The sequence below is a fragment of the Rhinatrema bivittatum genome, chromosome 8, assembly GCF_901001135.1.
Source record: "Rhinatrema bivittatum chromosome 8, aRhiBiv1.1, whole genome shotgun sequence".
NCBI lineage: Eukaryota > Metazoa > Chordata > Amphibia > Gymnophiona > Rhinatrematidae > Rhinatrema > Rhinatrema bivittatum.
Window position 1 is genome coordinate 174,505,358 of NC_042622.1, and position 18,431 is coordinate 174,523,788.

The 18,431-nt window shown below is 48.5% G+C and overlaps 1 protein-coding gene across 2 annotated transcripts in view; it reads left to right on the forward strand.

Annotated features, from left to right (window-relative positions):
• The window catches only part of DHX40 (DEAH-box helicase 40), a 45,282-nt gene that overhangs the window by 11,733 nt on the left and 15,118 nt on the right, over nucleotides 1–18,431 (forward strand). For both annotated transcript variants that reach the window (XM_029612630.1, XM_029612631.1), the window contains exons 12-14: nucleotides 988–1,145; nucleotides 2,665–2,779; nucleotides 9,899–10,007. In XM_029612630.1, the coding sequence (XP_029468490.1) occupies nucleotides 988–1,145; nucleotides 2,665–2,779; nucleotides 9,899–10,007 (382 nt within the window). The remainder of the gene's footprint in view (nucleotides 1–987; nucleotides 1,146–2,664; nucleotides 2,780–9,898; nucleotides 10,008–18,431) is intronic.

Sequence of the window (18,431 nt, forward strand, 5' to 3'; positions counted from 1 at the left end):
ATTCCAGCACACAGATCACTTTCTGAACTTGACATGTATAACAACAAGTGGCCGAGCAGCAATTCTGCTGCTCGGACCCTTACATAACTTTGCTTTGAAAAATCCCTCGCCAGAATCTCAGTATCACCCTGGCTTGCTCTCGTTCGATGGTCCCTTCTAACCTGACGCATAGGAAAGCCCAGTGCGCTGAAGTGAAAGCCATGCTGGCAACTAGAAGTAAACTTACTATTGCCAGGCTAAGACAGCCCTGTACCCATGTGCAGAAACAGCAAAGGCTTTTCCTTCCCCTTTCTTCCGATGCCGTGCCTGGCAGCCCTGAGTATCCCAAGGGCTTAGAGGAACATCTCCCTTGAGATAATCCCTTGGTGTTGCTCTTATATCCAGCAGGGGTACCTCCTACCCTCCCTTCCAACCCCATCTGGTCCTGGTCTATAGCAGTCTGGAACCATAGAGACTTTTGAAGCACAGCCACACTGCACTCTTGCCTGTGCAGATATATTTGATGAAAAAATTCTGTAGCAAACTAAGGCACAGGGACAGCATGTAGGAGCTACAGTAGATTAAATTGGTTGTGTGTATTACGATTCCAAATGCCTGCTCTGTGTTGCACAGGTAACTGCAGAAAAGTTAGACTTAGGGGGATGCTTTAGTTTTTTCATTGTAGTTTGTACCGGAGCAGTAGAAGCAAGCGGACGATTCGGAGGTGCTCTCCTTCCTCGATACCATGCGTGCAGTTGCTCTTGTGGTACTGTCTGGATATGCATAGCCCCCACTGGTGCTCACAGAAGTGCCAGAATACCCACCCCAGGCCTAGCAGATATAAACTCATTTATGTAGGAGTGCACAGGATACCAGGTGACCAGAGGTGGTGGGAGGCCAACAGGGAGATCATCCCCATGGAAACCAGCCGTGAAATATTTTGCTTGTCCCCATATACAACAATTTGATTAAAACTGGGATTTCATGACCTTTCTTCCACTTGATAAGGAGCGGTCACGTGACCAGACTGGGACAGTTTATAGTGGAATTCCCCCTTCCTCCTAACCTGGCTTGTGCAGCCATAAAAGCGGCTTCCTTGGACTGCGAGGATCTTTTGCTTCCAGTGGCATCAATGTTGTCTGTGGAAAATGTCTTCGTACGACCTGGTAAGACCAAAATAGCAGACTCCTTCTTCTGCATGCTCAGTGCAACAAAATCCTATAAAAAAAAAACCTAAAATGTACACAACTGTACTTTTCACTAATATGAAACATTAGGACCTTGTAGATACCAAGGTATCCATGATTGTTGCTTTACTTTGTAATGATATTAATCTGTACTGTTAGGTAGAGGAGACTGCAGAACTGAAAAGCAGCCAATACAAGCTTCAATGGGATTCATTCTGTATTTTTTTACTTAATTTTCAAAAGCTGTAAGTGTGAATGAATGTGAGAGTCTCGTTTCATTGGTAAAGGCTATGTATACTGCAGATATCTCTGTACGGTTTTTCTCATCTCTGTATCTATGTCTGCAGTTGAAACTGAGCAGATCCAGCGTATGATCCTCCAGTTTATTCAGATGTTACAGAGCAAAGCTTCAGAGGCCAGAGCTATTCCTCCAGCCTCAATAGCTATAACAGAGCTGTCCCAAATGGCATGGAATCTAAGTCTGAGCAGAGGGAGGTTGTGTGACCTTGACTAGGCCACGTAGTAAATGTGGACAGAGGGATCAAATCTGGTGCGCCAGGTCCATATCTAGCTGCTCTGCTTCCCTGGCAGCCCCACGGAGTAATTGGTCAGGAATACCGCTCTGTACTTACACAAATAGCTTGGCTTTCGCATTCCTATACTCTGATTAGAATCTGTAGCTGCTGTGCTTCTAGCTGAAGCTCTCTCCTCTAACCTGTCACCTTCCACGGTTCTGGCCTTTGTTCCATGAATCGTGTAAATAGACAATCTCCGTCTCCCGCCTTGATCAGGGTTCGGGTTAATACCGCGTCACCGACCGATTGCTGCTAAAACATGGCTCGCTGAAGGGAATCCGGTAGCCCCCCCCCAGCTGTCATTAGGAAAGAGTGAGTGACAGTGTTTATGGATGTTGGGCACACACTGAATAAATACATAGTTACCTCACACTTTCACTGGGCTGAAGTGAGAAGGAGAGAAATGTGAGGGAAGGATTGAGACTGAAAAAAGAAATGAACAAACACATTCTGTTTGGGTTGATGAGAAGAGGATTGTAGGTAGAAAAATGATTACATCTACCAGTTTGGTAGTGTTGTACCAGACACTAGAAGTGCTCCAGTTCTGTCACAGACAACCAGCCCTGGCACCGGCCTTGTCTAAGCCTAAAGGCGCCGCTGTGCCAAGGTTGTTCAGGTTCTGGCTTTTCTGATTGAGGATGGGGGTCCAGCTGTGATGGGCTCTCTCATTTTTGTTTTTATCGCCCTCGGGCAGTCGTCTTTTTCTTTGCTCCATTCCTCTCCGGCCCTATGTAAAGCCAGGAAATGTGATTATTTGATTGTGTGCTGATGCCAGAAGTCATGGCAAGTTTTGAATGGAGCTGAGGCAGAAAAGGCTGGGAACTGCTGTTGGGTGCCTCTGGGTTTATTTCTTTATTAACGTTTGATATTCCGCTTTTTGCCAGGTTTGGTCTCCTAAACCTTTTGTGTGCGGTTTCCCCCAGGTGAGCCTCAGAAACAAAAAGAAGCTGAGGATAAGCATCAAGAGCTCTCGCTGCAAGCTGGGGGCTGCAATGACTTTGCAACACTTTTATACGTCTTGGAACAGTGCAAAGCAAGGTAATGAGTGCGGACTGACGTGGCTGATAACCTTACGCAGAGATATTTGTGTCCCCAAACTGCCTTTCCGTTTTAGCTGAAGGCAGCTGTCGGGTAATGCCGCTTGCGTGCCAGCTTCATGGTTTGCACACTCATTTCCTCTCATGCTTTTCTTGGAGGGTGGGGGGGGGGGGGACAGGAATTGCCCTCCTATCTCACAAAGGGGGAAGGCTTAAGAGTGAGAAATTGGGCTAAACCACACTCTAAAGTGAAGTTCCCTGTACGTACCCGGATCAGTCCAGACTCCTGGGTTTTGCATCCCCACCAGCAGATGGAGACAGAAGTTTTGACTGACTCTGCCCTATACCCTGAGGTGCCACCTACAGTCCGTCAGTATTTCTCTGTCTCCAGCAGATGGTGGAGGTGCATTCCCTACAGCCTGTAGTTTAGTTTAAAAAAAAATAAATTTGCATAGCTAGGATTTCTTTTTACCTAGGCTTAATTAAAAAAAACAAAACAGAAGAACAGTGCAACAAGTGCTAGAGCCTCCCAGGGGGTTGACAGGTCCCGAGGGGGCCATCCCCCCTGGTATTAGAGGTGGTGGGTGCTAAGGGTTGAGGACCCTGTAACCCTATCTTACAGACTGCAAGTTGGGGATGATTCCGGGGAGCCTGGCTCACTCTCCACTAGAGGACAGGACCCCTGCATTCGTTCAAGTTTGGTTTAAAAAAAAAAAAAAATTAAAATTGAGTAGAGCCTTCGGGCCTAATCTCTCCTACCGATGCTAATTATTTTTTCTTTCTTTGTTCTGCCACGATTGCTGTCACTTCAGCCACAGGCTGTGCTTACCAGACTCCGGAAGTTTTTATTTTTTTCTTCTGTCATGCTTCATGGTCCAGCGATGCGCGTGTGTTTCCAGGGATGGACTCTGCTCAGCCTACCTCCCTGGGGGGGTGGGCTTTTTAGGGGGAACCGGAGATGACATTTACCGGCCGTGCAGAAGGCCAGCAGGGCCCGGGAGACCACGGCTTGCCTCGCTGGATCTGTTCCCACTGAAGGCGGGAACAGAAGCCATTTTGTTGTCTTTTTGCGCGGCAGCACGCATCGCGGAGGGGGAAGGTAATTTTCCCTCTCCGTTGTCCCTGCAACGGGCAGCCTCCAGAGGGGCGGCTTGCCCATGGAAGGAACAATTTTACCGACGGAGTATTGCCCCGAGGGGGCTTCAGTCTCCTCCTCCTTAGATTTTATTTTTTGTTGTTGCACAAAGCCTTTAAGGCTAGAAGGTCCGCAAAGAGGCAGTCGGGGAGTGGAGTAGCTCTGCAGGTGACCAGATTTGGGCGGAAAGGACCCTAAGAGGGTCAAGACAAAAAAAAAATTTTTTTTTTGAGGTGGCCGGGGGCCAGAAGGCCCAATACCCCCTTCGAACCTCATAGTCTCACCCGGGGGCTGACTCCTCTAATATTTCGGAGCCAGAGGAGCAGGATGTCAGGGGCAAGCCCCCTCAGGGTGGATCCCGAAGTGGACCAAGGTCCCTTTTCAGGTCAGACAGGGATGACCTGAAGGTGGTCTGATTCTTTTGCAGGGACGAGTTAGGTCCTCTTATTCCTGCGATCCTGGCATTGACAAGTCCGCCTGAGGACTCTAGGTTGGGGTCCGTGGATCTGGTTATGCCAGGTCTTTGGGGTCTGACCAGATCCATCCCCTTTTCATCTTTCGGTCAATGAATTGTTGTTTTGGGAGTGGGACACTTCGGAATTGGGTCTGAAAGTCAGCAAAGCTATGAATAAGCTTTACCCACTGCCAGAGGACGCCCTGGATTTCCTCCGGGTTCCTAAGGTGGATGTGGCAGTGTCCGCTGTTACTAAGAAAACTACCATCCTGGTAATAGGGGCAACGGCCCTCAAGGATCTTCAGGATCGCAAGCTAGAAGTCCAGCTCAAAAAGATTTTTGAGGTCTCCGCCCTCTGAGAGCGAGCTGCCGAATGCAGTAGTTTTTTCCTTGAGGGCAGATCTTCGTTGGGTACAGCATTTGCAGAATAACTCATTAGCGGAGGAGGAAGTTGTTTAAGCGGGGCACCTCGAAGCAGCAGTAGCCTACAGTGCAGATGCCCTTTATGATTTGCTTTGGACCTCCGCCAGATCTATGGTCTCTGCGATTTTGGCCCGCTGGCTGCTTTGATTGCGGAATTGGTCTGCGAATGTCTCCTCCAAGACACAGTTAGGTTCCCTGCCTTTTAAGGGCAAGCTGCTCTTCGGAAAGGATTTAGAGGATTTGATTCAGACCTTGGGAGAGAACAAGTACATCATCTTCTGGAGGATAAGCCTAGACCATGAAGTTTTCCTTTGTTTCGGTCTCATTTTCAGGGAATTCGAAGATTTTGGTCCTACTGGTAGATGGGATCCTCTAGGCAAAACGCTGGCAGTCAACAATCCTGGTCACAATCCTTTCTGGGGTGTCGATTTGGAAGATCTGGGATGCCCCAAGCCACAGCAGGAATTAAATCAGCACAATGAGACGAGGCCTACTCATTACTCTATTGCAGTGGTAGGAGGCAAGTTGTCTCTGTTTTACGAGGAATGGGCCAAACTGAGGTCGGACCAGTGGGTCCTCAGCGTGATAAAACACGGCTATGCTTTAGATTTTGCTCGTGCCCTCAGGATCGCTTTCTCGTTTCCCCGTGTTTGTACAGGGAAAAACGTTAGGCGGTACGGGACACTTTGAATCGTCTTCTAGAACTCAGAGCCATTGTTCTAGTTCTGCCGTTGGAGTAGCGAAGGGGCCGCTATTCCATTTACTTCGTGGTGTCCAAAAAGGAAGGCACATTCCGGCCCATTCTAGATATGAAGAGGGTCAACAGATGTCTTCGAGTGCCCCACATGCGCATGGAGACGCTATGGTCAGTCATTGCGAAAGACAACGACAAACCTTTTCCGTCAGAAAAAAATCAGCAGAACCTGAGGTCACGAGCTGAGGCTCCAAGGAAGAAGACTAAGAACCAATGTCAGGAAGTATTTCTTCACGGAGAGAGTGGTGGATGCCTGGAATGCCCTTCCGGAGGAAGTGGTGAAGTCCAAAACTGCGAAGGACTTCAAAGGGGCGTGGGATAAACACTGTGGATCCATCAGGTCTAGAGGAAGCGTATAAAGAGGAGGCAGCAAAACCCTGCACGGAGCGGCAGTAGCCACAGAGGCATTCACGGAGCGGGATGCCAGTGGTTGGTGTTCCACCTTCACGGAGCGGAAGGATGGAGGGCTGCCATCTCCAAATTAAAAAAAGGAAAAAAACAACAAAAAAAACAGGGATGGGTTCATGGGCTATAGGTATTACCAATTATTAGGCTTATTCAATTACCAATTATTAGGCATTTCAATATTAGACGATAGTTAATGTGACCTTCAAGGCATACTTCACTTTCAATGCATATCCAGCATAGCTCTCTGCTACAACGGCAGGGGAGAAGAAAAACTAATACTTCACGCATATCCAGCATTGCTCTCTGCTTCAACTGCAGGGGAGAAGTAAAACTAATACTTCACGCATATCTCTGCTTCAACGGCAGAGAGCTATGCTGCCGCTTAACCAACTAATCAAACTTAATATTTCACTTGGAAGCAGCTCCATCACTGCTCTCTACATTAATGGTAGGGGTGAAAGGGAAATAGAACCTAAGGTTACTAAGAGCCAAGAGAAACAGATAAGTATGAGAAAAAAAGTGTGACGCTTGCTGGGCAGACTGGATGGGCCGATTGATCTTCTTCTGCCGTCATTTTCTATGTTTCTATGTATGCAGGGGAGAGTATCTGGCGTCACTGGATCTCACGGAAGCATATTTGCACATTAGAATCCAGACCGCTCACCAGAAATTCCATTCTGGGTCACCATTTTCAGTTCTGCGCTCTTCCTTTTGGGTTGGCCACGGCGCCAAGGACCTTTACCAAAGTCATGGTGGTAGTAGCGACAAAGCTCCAGAAAGAAGGCTTGTTGATCCATCCCTATCTGGATGATTGGCTCATTCGGGCGAAGTCGGAGTCTCTTTCTCACTTGGCAGTGGACTGGATTCTACAGTTGCTGAGGTCACTGGGTTGGGTGGTCAAGTTGGCCAAAAGCCAGTTGATTCCCTCCCAGTCCTTGGACTTCCTAAGAGCTCTGTTTGACACACGCCTCGGCAAGATTTTTTCTCACCGAGGAGCGCCTTATCAAGCTGCAAGACAGGTTCAGGACTTGTTAGCTCAGGATCTCTCCAGAGTCTTCCGCTACTTGTGGGTCCTTGGCTCGATGGTCTCTACCTTGGAACTGGTTCCCTGGGCCTTTGCTCATATGAGTCCTCTTCAGTCAGCATTGCTTTCCTGCTGGAGTTTGGTGTCCAAGCAATTTTATCTGCCCCTACCTCTTACAGACTCTGCACGTCCAGTCTCGATTGGAGGCTCCTCTCGGACAATTTGTGCCGGGGGATCAGCTTGGAGGTTCCCGATTGGACGGTGGTCACCACAGACACCAGTCTCTCCTGCTGGGAAGCAGTGTATCAGGAAAAGTCTGTGCATGGCCAATGGTCGATGGAAGAGTTCCGATGGTCAGGCAATCGCCTGGAGTCCAGGGCAGTAGGCTAGCACTTCAAGCCCTTCTCCCACTGCTGCAGGGCAAGGCTGTCAGGTTTCTATAGGACAGTGCGATACCGTGGCCTATATCGATCGCCAAGGAGGAACCAAGAGTCGACGGGCGGAGCAGCATCTAGCCAGCATCGCAGCCTCTCACATCATAGGGTCGACAACGTTCAAGTCAACTTTCTCAGTTGTCACTGTCTCAATCCCGGGGAGTGGGAGCTCTCTGAGGAAGCATTCCATCTCATTTGCAGCAAGTGGTCCAGACCAAGTGTCGATCAGATGGCGACCTTTCGGAATGCCAAGGCCCCTTGTTTCTTCTGTCGACACCGGGAGCCAATGGCAGAAGAAGTGGATGCTTTGGCGCTCGCGTGGCCAAGGCACATCCTGTTCCCGTCATGGCCTCTCATCGGCAAAGTGCTGTGGAGCATCGAATCCCATCCATCCGAAGTGATCCTAGTAACTCCGGAGTGGCCGAGGCGTCCATGGTTTGCGGATCTCATAAACCTGACAGTGGAAGGGCCCTTGAGGTTTCGGGATCTTCTGCATCAGGGTCCCGTGTGTTTGGATGAGGCAGATCGCTTTTTGTCTAGTGGCATGGCTTTTGAGAGGCAAAGACTGAAAACCAAGGGTTATTCGGATGCACTCATCGCTACCTTTTTGCGGTCCAGGTAGACCTCCATTTCCTTAGCTTATGTCAGGGTGTGGAAGGTTTTTTGATTCTTGGTGTGTAGACCCCAAGGTGAATCCCACTCGAGCTCTGGTGCCTGACGTGTTATCTTTCCTACAGGCCAGCCTAGTTAAAGGCCTCTCGTGTAGCTCTTTGGCGGGTACAGGTAGCGGTTCTCCATTCTTTCCATGATAAAATACGTGGTGTGTCCTTGGCTGTGCAACTGGATGTGGCGCGTTTTCTTAAAGGGCGATACACCTGTGTCCTCCGGTCAGGAATCTTTGTCCATTGTGAAGTTTAAATTTGGTTCTCCGAATGATGTGTGCGGCACCATTTGAGCCTTTAACGGGCAATGCTGAAGGATCTTACGTTAAATGTGTTTTTTTCTTGTGGCTATTTCATCAGCTCACCGAGTGTCTGAGCTTCAGGCTTTATCTTGCAGGGAGCCCTTCCTCCGAATTCTGGATACGGGGGTTTCCTTCTGGAAGGTTCCTTTCTTGGTGTTGGCTTTTCACTTGAATCAGTCGATAGACCTCCCAGCTTTCCAGACTTGGACCGTTCGGATCCCCAGGCTAGGGATCTGAGGAAACTAGACATTTGCCTTGTTCTACTGTGTCATTTGGAGGTTACCGATGGTTTCTGCATGTTGGATAATCTTTTTGTACTCTGGGCTACAATCGCCCGTTGGTTGATGGGGGCTATTAATTCAGCCTACTTGCTTCATGGTTGGAGGGGGGCGGCATCTGCAGATTATGAAACTTTTGGGGGAAAAACAAACCAGGAACCGGGAGCAGGGGGGGGGGGTGAAATTGCTATGGCTCGTGGTACTAATAGTTTTTATTAAACTTAGAGATGGGGCAGAGGCCAGCAAGTTTAGACTGCAGGTCCTTTTGGAGTTCGGGTGGGAGGGAAGCACAGGACAGGTTTGGGCCTGTAGGCCCATGATGTTTTTGTTTTGTTTTAAACCAGGAAAGCTACTTAACTAGCTATGCTCTGTTGAATATAGCTGGTTAACTGTAAAGTTATCCGGCCACACAAAGCAGGCTAACTTAAGACCTGCTCTGAAACATGTCTAGAGTTATCGAGCAAACTTAGCCGGTTATAACTGAAAATCGGATAACTTTATCATGCTCCAGAGCGCCACTTTTTTATCCGACTAAATTATAGCTGGATAATGACGTATCCAGTTATAACTTAGGGGGTTATTTTCTAAACCCTTATCGCATGCGTTAGAGCCCTAACGCACGCGATATGATGCAAATTAGGGGGAGGGGCGGGGAGGGGCAGAGTCGGCGGTGTTTTCGCTGCCGGCGATAATGTTACTAACATTATCGTCGGCAGTAGTGCACCGAATAACTACACCTTTTATGTTGTCGCTATTCGGTGCGAAAGCCGGCACACCGCAGTGGTTTCAAAGGCTGTGGGCTTTCGCAGGCCCGCCCCCCGTTTTCGCAGGATTCACCATTCTGCGAAAGAATGGTGAATCCAGGCCTTAGCCAGATAACTGGCTGAATATTTCAAAACTTGCCATGTAGATGAATAACTCAGCTATCATTCTAAGTGGCTTTTGAATATGGACCTCATTGGATTTAAGAACCAAATGAATTGCATATATTAGTAACCATGGAAACTGGACCTGCTCTGCTTCTGGAGGACTGGATTTGGATGTGGCCACTTGTTTTGTGTGTTGTTATGCTTGCTGCCTTTGTTTTACATGTGGATTTTATTGTATTATTTATTGACGTACTGTTGATATAACCACTTTGGGTGGGATTTACCTGGATATAGAAATTTGTAAATGCAATTTGAACACCCCCGCCCCCTCGGTGAAAGCATATTGCCTAGTACAAAGGTTTTGTGTGTCTCCCTAGTAAATCTCCTGCAGCATGGTGCCAAAAGAATTCAGTCCACTGGCGGGCCTTGAAGTCTGCATTCAGAGTGGAAAAACAGCTGCAGGATATCACCAGCAAACTGAAACAGGCGAGTACCAGTCACTCATCATAGCACTTCTCTTGCTTAGGCCAGAGATTTATCTACACGTGGGCAGTAGGTTTTACTCTTCTAGAGTTCATGAAAGAGCTGTTAGTGTCCTGCAATATTGTCAGCCTAACTTTATTTGGATATGCTAGCGAAAACTGCCTGGCTTGCTTGGATAGTCTGGTCTATAAAAGCCTCTTTGTGTATGTAAATGTAGATAAACTCAATGGACCATCTGGTCTTTCTGTCATTTATGTATTTATTTATTTAAAAGATTTTGTATACCGTCTATGTATATACATCACAACGGTTTACAGAGAGTAACATAAAATACGGGGTATACATAAATATTTTTAAAATATACATTATTAAACTAAACGAGGGAGGATACAATGGCTTAAAAGGAAATACATTACAAACAAAATGACAACCTTTCGGGATTCTTGATGTTAATGACCTTTTTCTAGATTGTCTGAATAGGCTCCCTCAAAGAGCCAGGTCTTTAGGTCTTTTTTTTTTTTTAAATTTTTTAATCTGTTTCGAGTCTTAATTCTGCAGGCATGGTGTTCCAAAGACTGGGTCCTGCAATAGAGAGAATTCTCTCACGCACCAAAGTCAAATGAGCTGTATTTACTGAAGGGATCTGAAGTAAACCTTTATTTGCCGATCTCAGTGATCTGTGTTATCGTTATTATGTGTTATCTATCTAATCTATCTGTATGATTACCCCAAAGGTAAATCGGCACTTCAGGATTGCTCACAAAATCAGAACAAAAATCCTTTATTATGAAAAATTCAAATAGTACAAAGCTCAAAGAACGTATATCAGTATCAATAGTACTAAACTATATCATACAATAATGTAATTAAATACATACAATTAAACAACTTTTGCAAAAGTTTGTGTGTACACAGATAGACTCGGGATCAGTGGGTTATGCTCCCCTGTCCACAGATAAATTTGGAGCAAGCTGACATCACAGTACATATACTCCAGCAGTGACACCTGCCAGTATTTTCCATCTCCAGCTGATGATGAACGTGCATCTCCCTATGGGGATTGCTTCAGATTTTGGAAGAATTTAAAATGGAATAAGGAAAGCCCCACTCTCCTGCGGTAATACCAGATGGTCTCTCCCCCAGTTGAGAATTCCGTGGTCCCTCAGATGAGTGCCTTAGTCCGGTAGCTGGGTTTGCCGGCGTGGACTTAGCTGATCGTACAGCTTAAAGGCAGCAGGTGCAGAAGGCCGAGCGCGACGGTGACAGCATATGCCCTCTCCCCCCGCAGCTGGAGACCGTCTCTGTACTCAGCCAGTAAGACTGAGCTCGGGTAAGTTTAAAAAAACCCCCAAAACTCCCCCCCCAGAAAACATAAAGGCAGAGAGAGCATAGAAGGGTTTGCAGGACTTCTCCAGTCTCCATGCTCTGCGTGCTGTTCCAATGTTCGTTCCTGCTCCTGTGGGGGTTAGGGGGAACTGGGCAGCCTGGTGGGTTGAGTGGCCCCGATGGGTTAGGCTCTGCAGTTAGGCTTCTTGCCTGCACTCCGCGTGGAAGGCCATGCATGGTGTGCTTTTTGCAGTGCTTGCTCTTGGAGCACCTACGTTTTGTGTGCATAAATTTTGTGCGTTTGAAATGTTTTCAGTGTGAGCCAGCTGGATGGATGTTCTCCATCGCCTGTGCACTGATGACGCCAGTGAGCAAGAAACTTAAGCGCCTTTATCTCTGTGTTAAGAACATAAGAAATTGCCATGCTGGGTCAGACCAAGGGTCCATCAAACCCAGCATCCAGTTTCCAACAGAGGACAAACCAGGCCACTAAGAAGATCCCATGTTACTGATGCCAGAAATAGCAGAGGCCATTCCCTAAGTCAACTTGATTAATAGTTAATGGACTTCTCCTCCAAGAACTTATCCAAACCTTTTTTAAGCCCAGCTACACTAACTGCACTAACCACATCCTCTGGCAACAAATTCCAGACCATAATTGTGCGTTGAGTGAAAGAATTTTCTTCGATTAGTCTTAAATGTGCTATTTGCTAACTTCATGGAGTGCCCCCTAGTCTTTCTATTATCCGAAAGTGTAAATAACCGTTTCATATTTGTACATCTCAGCCTGAAGTGTCTTCTAATATGTGTCAGCGCTGTTTAGAGGCTCAAGGAGAGTTGCCTTCCTCTGATTTCGCTAAGCCTGGATCCTCCCAGCCTGATGATGGTCTGGTTAAGGATCTATCTGGAGGTACGCCAGATTTTGGAACTTCCTTGACTGAATCCTCCGAAGGAGATGGCAATTCAGTGGACCCCGCTCCAGTTCCTTTTGGGTTTGGCCTGGACGTGGCTGCTTTTTCATGGGTGGAGTTTTTCAGGGTTTGCAATCCTTTCTTCAGGTGCAGTCCTCAGCTTTGCCCAATCCTGTCAGGTCAGACCCTCGGCCGGTGACCCTTCACTCTTCCAGTCCTATATTTAAGCGCCAGAGCATGCCTCTGCTCCCTGCGGGTAATACTGACAGGAACCCAGATGGCACTGATGATGTGGCAGTTCCTGATTCCCTGGAAGATGGGGAAATTCCTCTGGGACTGGAACCATATCAGACCATGTTGCGGTTCTTTCATAGAGTTGAACTGCCAGCCCTGATTTCCCAGACCTTAAAGATGCTGGGTGTTCCTGGTGCAGATTCCATATCTGAACCGAAGAATCCCATTTTGGTTTCATTGCATAAAGCCTCTTGATTTTTCCCTGTTATAGACGCCGTTCAGGAATTGATTGATCTTGAAAGGGGCGCCCCAGAGGCAACTTTCAAAGGAGGTCGGACATTAGAAGGCCTATGCCCCCTGGATCCAATGGTGAGGGAGCGTTTGCGTTTTCCTAAAGTGGATACGCTAGTCTGTGCCGTCTCTAAGCGGATGACTATCCCCATGGAGGAAGGAGTGGATTTAAAGGATGTGCATGATAGGAGGATTGAGGCTAACCTTAAGCAAGCCTTTGAAGCAGTGGTGATGACTTTACAGATAGCTTCATGTTGCGCCCTAGTGCCATAATCTTGTTGCTTCTCTCTTAGGAAGTTAATGATTCTGGAGTGGATTCCAAAGCTGTTATGGAACCCATTGCCGCCTTTTTAGCTGATGTGGGCTGCGATTTGGTCCATATATCGGCCAGAGGAGTGGCTTCGGTGGTAGCAGCTAGGCATCAGCTATGTTTGCAAATTGGTCAACTGATGCAACCTCCAAAGCTAATCTTACAAAAATGCCTTTTAAAGGCTCGTTCTTGTTTAGGAGCGAGTTGGAGAAATTGGACAGTAAGTGGGCGAATCTCCGGTTCTTTGGTTGCCAGAGGATAAGAAGCAGTTGCAATGCCCCTCTGGTATGAGGGGTCATCTCCGGGGTTCCAAGCGCTTTCGTCCCTACAGAGGGTCGACCTTTCAGAGGACTCTGCCTTTCAGTAGGTCTCGGACCTTTCGTCCCCGAAGCCCAAGAGAGGAGCGGGCTCAAGCGGTGGATCCTGCCGAACTTCCAAATGAAGATTTGTCGACCCACCTTCGGGAACAAGAGATAGGGGGGACGTCTCTCTCTCTTTTATCAGGGATGAGTCGAGATCACATTGGATCAGTGGGTCCTGGAGATGATATGAGAAGGATATGCGCTGGTGTTTCACAGTATTCCTCGGGACACGTTCATGATGTCTCCTTGCCACTCCCCACAGAAGAAGCAAGCAGTGGAATCTACGCTTCGCAGGTTCCTTCGGCTGAGGACTCTGATTCCTGTGCCTATGTCTCAAGAAAGTATGGGGTGATATTTAATTTATTTTGTGGTGGCCAAGAAGGAGGGCTCCTTTCATCCCATCTTAGATCTCAAAAGTCTCAATAGTCATTTGAGGGTGACTCATTTTCGCAAGGAAACCTTACGCTTGATGATAATGGCCATGCAGTCAGGGGACTTTCTGACTTCTCTGAATCTGTCCGAGACCTACCTTCATATTCCCATCTGTTTGGAACACCAACGTTTTCTGCATGTTGTGGTGTTGGGATACCGTTATCAGTTTTGAGCGCTGCCTTTTGGTCCAGCCACTGCTCCCAGATCGTTTTCCAAGGTTATTGGGATAGTAATTAAGGCGTTGAGAAGAGATGGGATCGTGGTACACCCGTATTTGGACGATTGATTCGGGCCAAGTCTCGGGAAGAGAGCCGCCTGGTGACCCACAAGGTGATCTCCTTGTTGCAGTAGCTCGGCTGGGTGGTGAACCTGGCCAAGAGCAGTCTTTAGCTATCTCAATCGTTGGAGTTTAACTGGTTGTTCGGTTTGTCATGAGGAAGGACAAGATTTTCCTGCTGGAAGTTTGGATTCAGAAATTGTCACAGGTGCGTCAATTGGTGAACACTGTACGCCTAACAGTGTGGTCCTATCTACAGGTGCTCTGTTTGATGGCGGCAAAACTGGAAGTGGTGCTGTGGGCGAGGGTACATATGTGACCTCTTCAGTGCTCACTGCTTTCTCGTTGGAACCCGCAGTCTCAGGGCTATTTGGTCCGGCTTTACTTGCCGATGGAAATCTGCTCTCGCCTCCAGTGGTGGCTGTAGGAAGCTCATCTGAGAAGGGGTGTTCCCTGACTTCTTTGAACTGGTTGATATTCACAACAGATGCGAGTCTCTAGGGTTGGGGAGCTCACTGTCAGGAGCTGACAGCCCAAGGGCGCTGGAATGCCGAAGACTCCCTCTGGGACATCAATGGCCTGGAAGCCCAGGTAGTCCGATTGGCATGCTTGCAGTTCAGTCACAGACTGCATGGTCAAGCGGTCCGAGTGATGTTAGACAACGTATCAACAGTGGCCTACCTTAATCAATGGAGGAACCAAGAGCCAGCAAGTGTCACAGGAAATAGACTGTCCTTCTGCCCAATCCATAAGTTATCTACAGATTTCGGCCTCTTACATTGCAGGAAAAGACAACGTAAGAGCAGACTTTCTCGGCAGGGAGAGTCTGAACCCAGGAGAATGGGTGTTGTCTGAGGCATTTCATCTGATAGTGGATCACTGGGCCCTTCTGTTCTTGGTCCTGCTGGCAACTTCTCACAATGCGAAGGTTCCTAGATTCTGCAGTTGCAGGAGACATCCGTGGTCTCTGGGCATAGATGCTCTCATACAAGTCTAGTCGGAAGACAAGTTGCTGTATGCCTTTCCTCCATGGCCCTTGTTGGGCAGAGTACCGTATTTCCACGCATATAACCCGCGGGTAATGTGCGTTTTTACCTACCCCGCATGCCCCCCGCGGGGTATAAACGTGGGCGGGTTATCCAGAAAAAATTTTACAACCAATAAAGTTTCCCGACTCTGAATAGGCTGCAGCTGAGAGGAGTCCGTCCTATCCCTGCGCCCGGCCGCTTCCTGATTGGTCGCGTGTTAAATCTAGGCCGCAGGCGGGTGGGCGCTTGTTCCAGGCGGCGGCGGCGGGGGCGGGTGGACGCGCGTTAGTTCGAGACGGCCGGCGGGTGGTCGCGTGTTAAATCTAGGCCGGGTCGCACAGGCGCGCATTCATTCACTGCCGGTGGGGGCAGCCCCCACCGGCAGTGAATGAATGCGCGCCGAAAGCAGCTTGTTCCAGGCGGCGGTGGCGGGTGGACGCGCGTTAGTTCGAGGCGGGTGGTCGCGTGTTAAATCTAGGCCGGGTCGCACAGGCGCGCATTCATTCACTGCCGGTGGGGGCAGCCCCCACCGGCAGTGAATGAATGCGCGCCGAAAGCAGCTTGTTCCAGGCGGCGGTGGCGGGTGGACGCGCGTTAGTTCGAGGCGGGTGGTCGCGTGTTAAATCTAGGCCGGGTCGCTCAAGGCAATCTAGGCCGGGTCGCTCAAGGCAGTCACATGCCGTGACGTCACGGCATGTGACTGCCTTGAGCATCGAATCGCAGGGGTCGCATTCATTCACTGCCGGTGGGGGCTGGGGCAGCCCCCACCGGCAGTGAATGAATTCATTCATCCAGGCGGAGGAGCCGGCTGCTTTCAGCTGCCGCTGCCGGCTGCTTTCGGCGCTCAAGGCAGTAGCGGCGAAAGCAGCCGGCTCCTCCGCCTGGATGAATGAATGCGACCCCTGCGATTCGATGCTCAAGGCAGTCACATGCCGTGACGTCACGGCATGTGACTGCCTTGAGCGACCCGGCCTAGATTGCCTTGAGCGACCCGGCCTAGATTTAACACGCGACCACCCGCCTCGAACTAACGCGCGTCCACCCGCCACCGCCGCCTGGAACAAGCTGCTTTCGGCGCGCATTCATTCACTGCCGGTGGGGGCTGCCCCCACCGGCAGTGAATGAATGCGCGCCTGTGCGACCCGGCCTAGATTTAACACGCGACCACCCGCCGGCCGTCTCGAACTAACGCGCGTCCACCCGCCCCCGCCGCCGCCGCCTGGAACAAGCGCCCACCCGCCCGCGGCCTAGATTTAACACGCGACCACCCGGCTCCCGCCGCCCGCCTGGACCCACGCGGCCCTCCGACAGGTATTTAAAAATTTATTTTTTTTTTGAATTGCGGGTTATATGAGGAGGCGGGGTATATTAAAACTTTTTTTCATAAATCTTGAAAACCTGCGGGTTATGTGTGTGGGCGGGTTATATACGTGGGCGGGTTATTGTCGTGGAAATACGGTAGTTTGCAGGACCAAAAGCCACAGGGGGATTATACTCCTGGTGGCAAGAGATTGGTCCCAGCAATCATGGTTTGCAGATATGCAAAGACTCCTGGTGGAGACCCCCCTTTGTTTTCCGCTGCGCATGAATCGTTTGCAGCAGGGACCTGCCCTTCATGAAGATCCGACTCTGTTTTGTCTTACGGTTTGGCCCATGAGAGGGCTCACTTGTTGAAGCATGGATATTCTTCTGCGGTGATGGCTACCTTGCTCCGTGCTTGGAAGTTCTCCACTTCCTTGGCTTATGTGCTGGTTTGGAGAGTGTTTGAGGCCTGGTGTGAGGATTGAGGTGTTCTTTTTTTTTTTTTTTTAATATATATGTTTATTGATTTTCAACAAAGAACAACCATTCCATAATGTTAACAACATACCTCAACATTTCCCTCAAGTATCCCTTCGTCCCCCCCTTTACCCTCTACTCCAATCTCTTACCACTCACATCGAGTTTACCCCTGAAGATCCTGGTACAAAGAATACAAATAATGCGGATTATACAAGTAAACAAATAATACAAATAGTAGAAATAATACAGGTAATGCAGCTGAGACGAATAGCCCAAACGCACAGTCCCATATTATCTAGAAATAGTCTCGAAATTGGGATATGTAGGTTTCTGGCGGTCCTGCTAGTGAGAGTTCTAAGGCATTGTGAACCCATATGATAGGTGGCTCAGGCCAACATGGAGCTTAGTGATATTCCCGGGTCCCAGTGTATGGAGCGCATATGAATGTCAATACAGGTCTGACATTAGGGTAGGTGAAAGATATGTTAGAAGTGGCTCCCAAATTATTTGGTTGTGTATGAATTTCTTGGAAGAGGAAGACCAAGCTATAGCATATTCTAAAGACCAGAGATGAATCATTTTTTGAAACCATTGTTTGTGGTTCGGGCCCTGTGATTCCATCCATCTAAGCAAAATAACTTTCTTCCCGATCAAGCGTGCTCTGCCTAGGAAAAGGTGTGTGGTTGGGCCTAAAGAATGAACTTCCTGCACATCGGGACCAAATAGCCAGAACCCTGGGGTCAATGGTAGTGTAATGTGAAGCAGCAGATTGCATGTGTTGTGGACTCTTATCCCAAAAATCTACTACAAGTGCACATTCCCAGAAATAATGAAAGAAAGTACCAGTCGCTAGGTTGCCCTTTTGCAGAGGTCAGAGGGAATCAGCTTATATTGAAAAACACGATCGGGAGATATATAAAGTTGCCACAGAAATTTATATTCCATTTCGTGAAGCAGAACATTGTCTGAGATCTCTGGGAGGGACACAAACACTTTTTTTGAAGGCTTCAAAGGTGACTGAAAACTGAGGCCATTTCATCCAATGCGCGTGTAATGTCTCCAGGCACGAAAACTTCCCAGTTTCGCTCAAACCTTTGTAAAAATAAGAGATAGTGGGATGTTGAGACTTCCCCAAGGCCAGTGCCAGCCGTATCTGCAGGTTTGGGCTTGTTTCCCCGCAACTTGTTGGGTTACTATCAAGAAAGTGCCTCACCTGGATGAACGGGTAAAAATCTTTATGGGTAAGTTTATATTGCTGTTGTAAGGAGGGAAGTCTAGTTTCTCTCCTGTAGCGGCTGTAAACAGTTGAAATATATGTCAAGCCCTTCTCTTGCCATCTGGCAAAAGCAGGATCTGTTAGTCCCGGGGGGGAGGAAGGGCTCCAGTGAATGTCATTAGCGATGTCATGCTAGATGGGTGGCCATAGATTTTACACAGTTGTTGCCAGGCCTTTCTACATGTGAGAAACAACTCG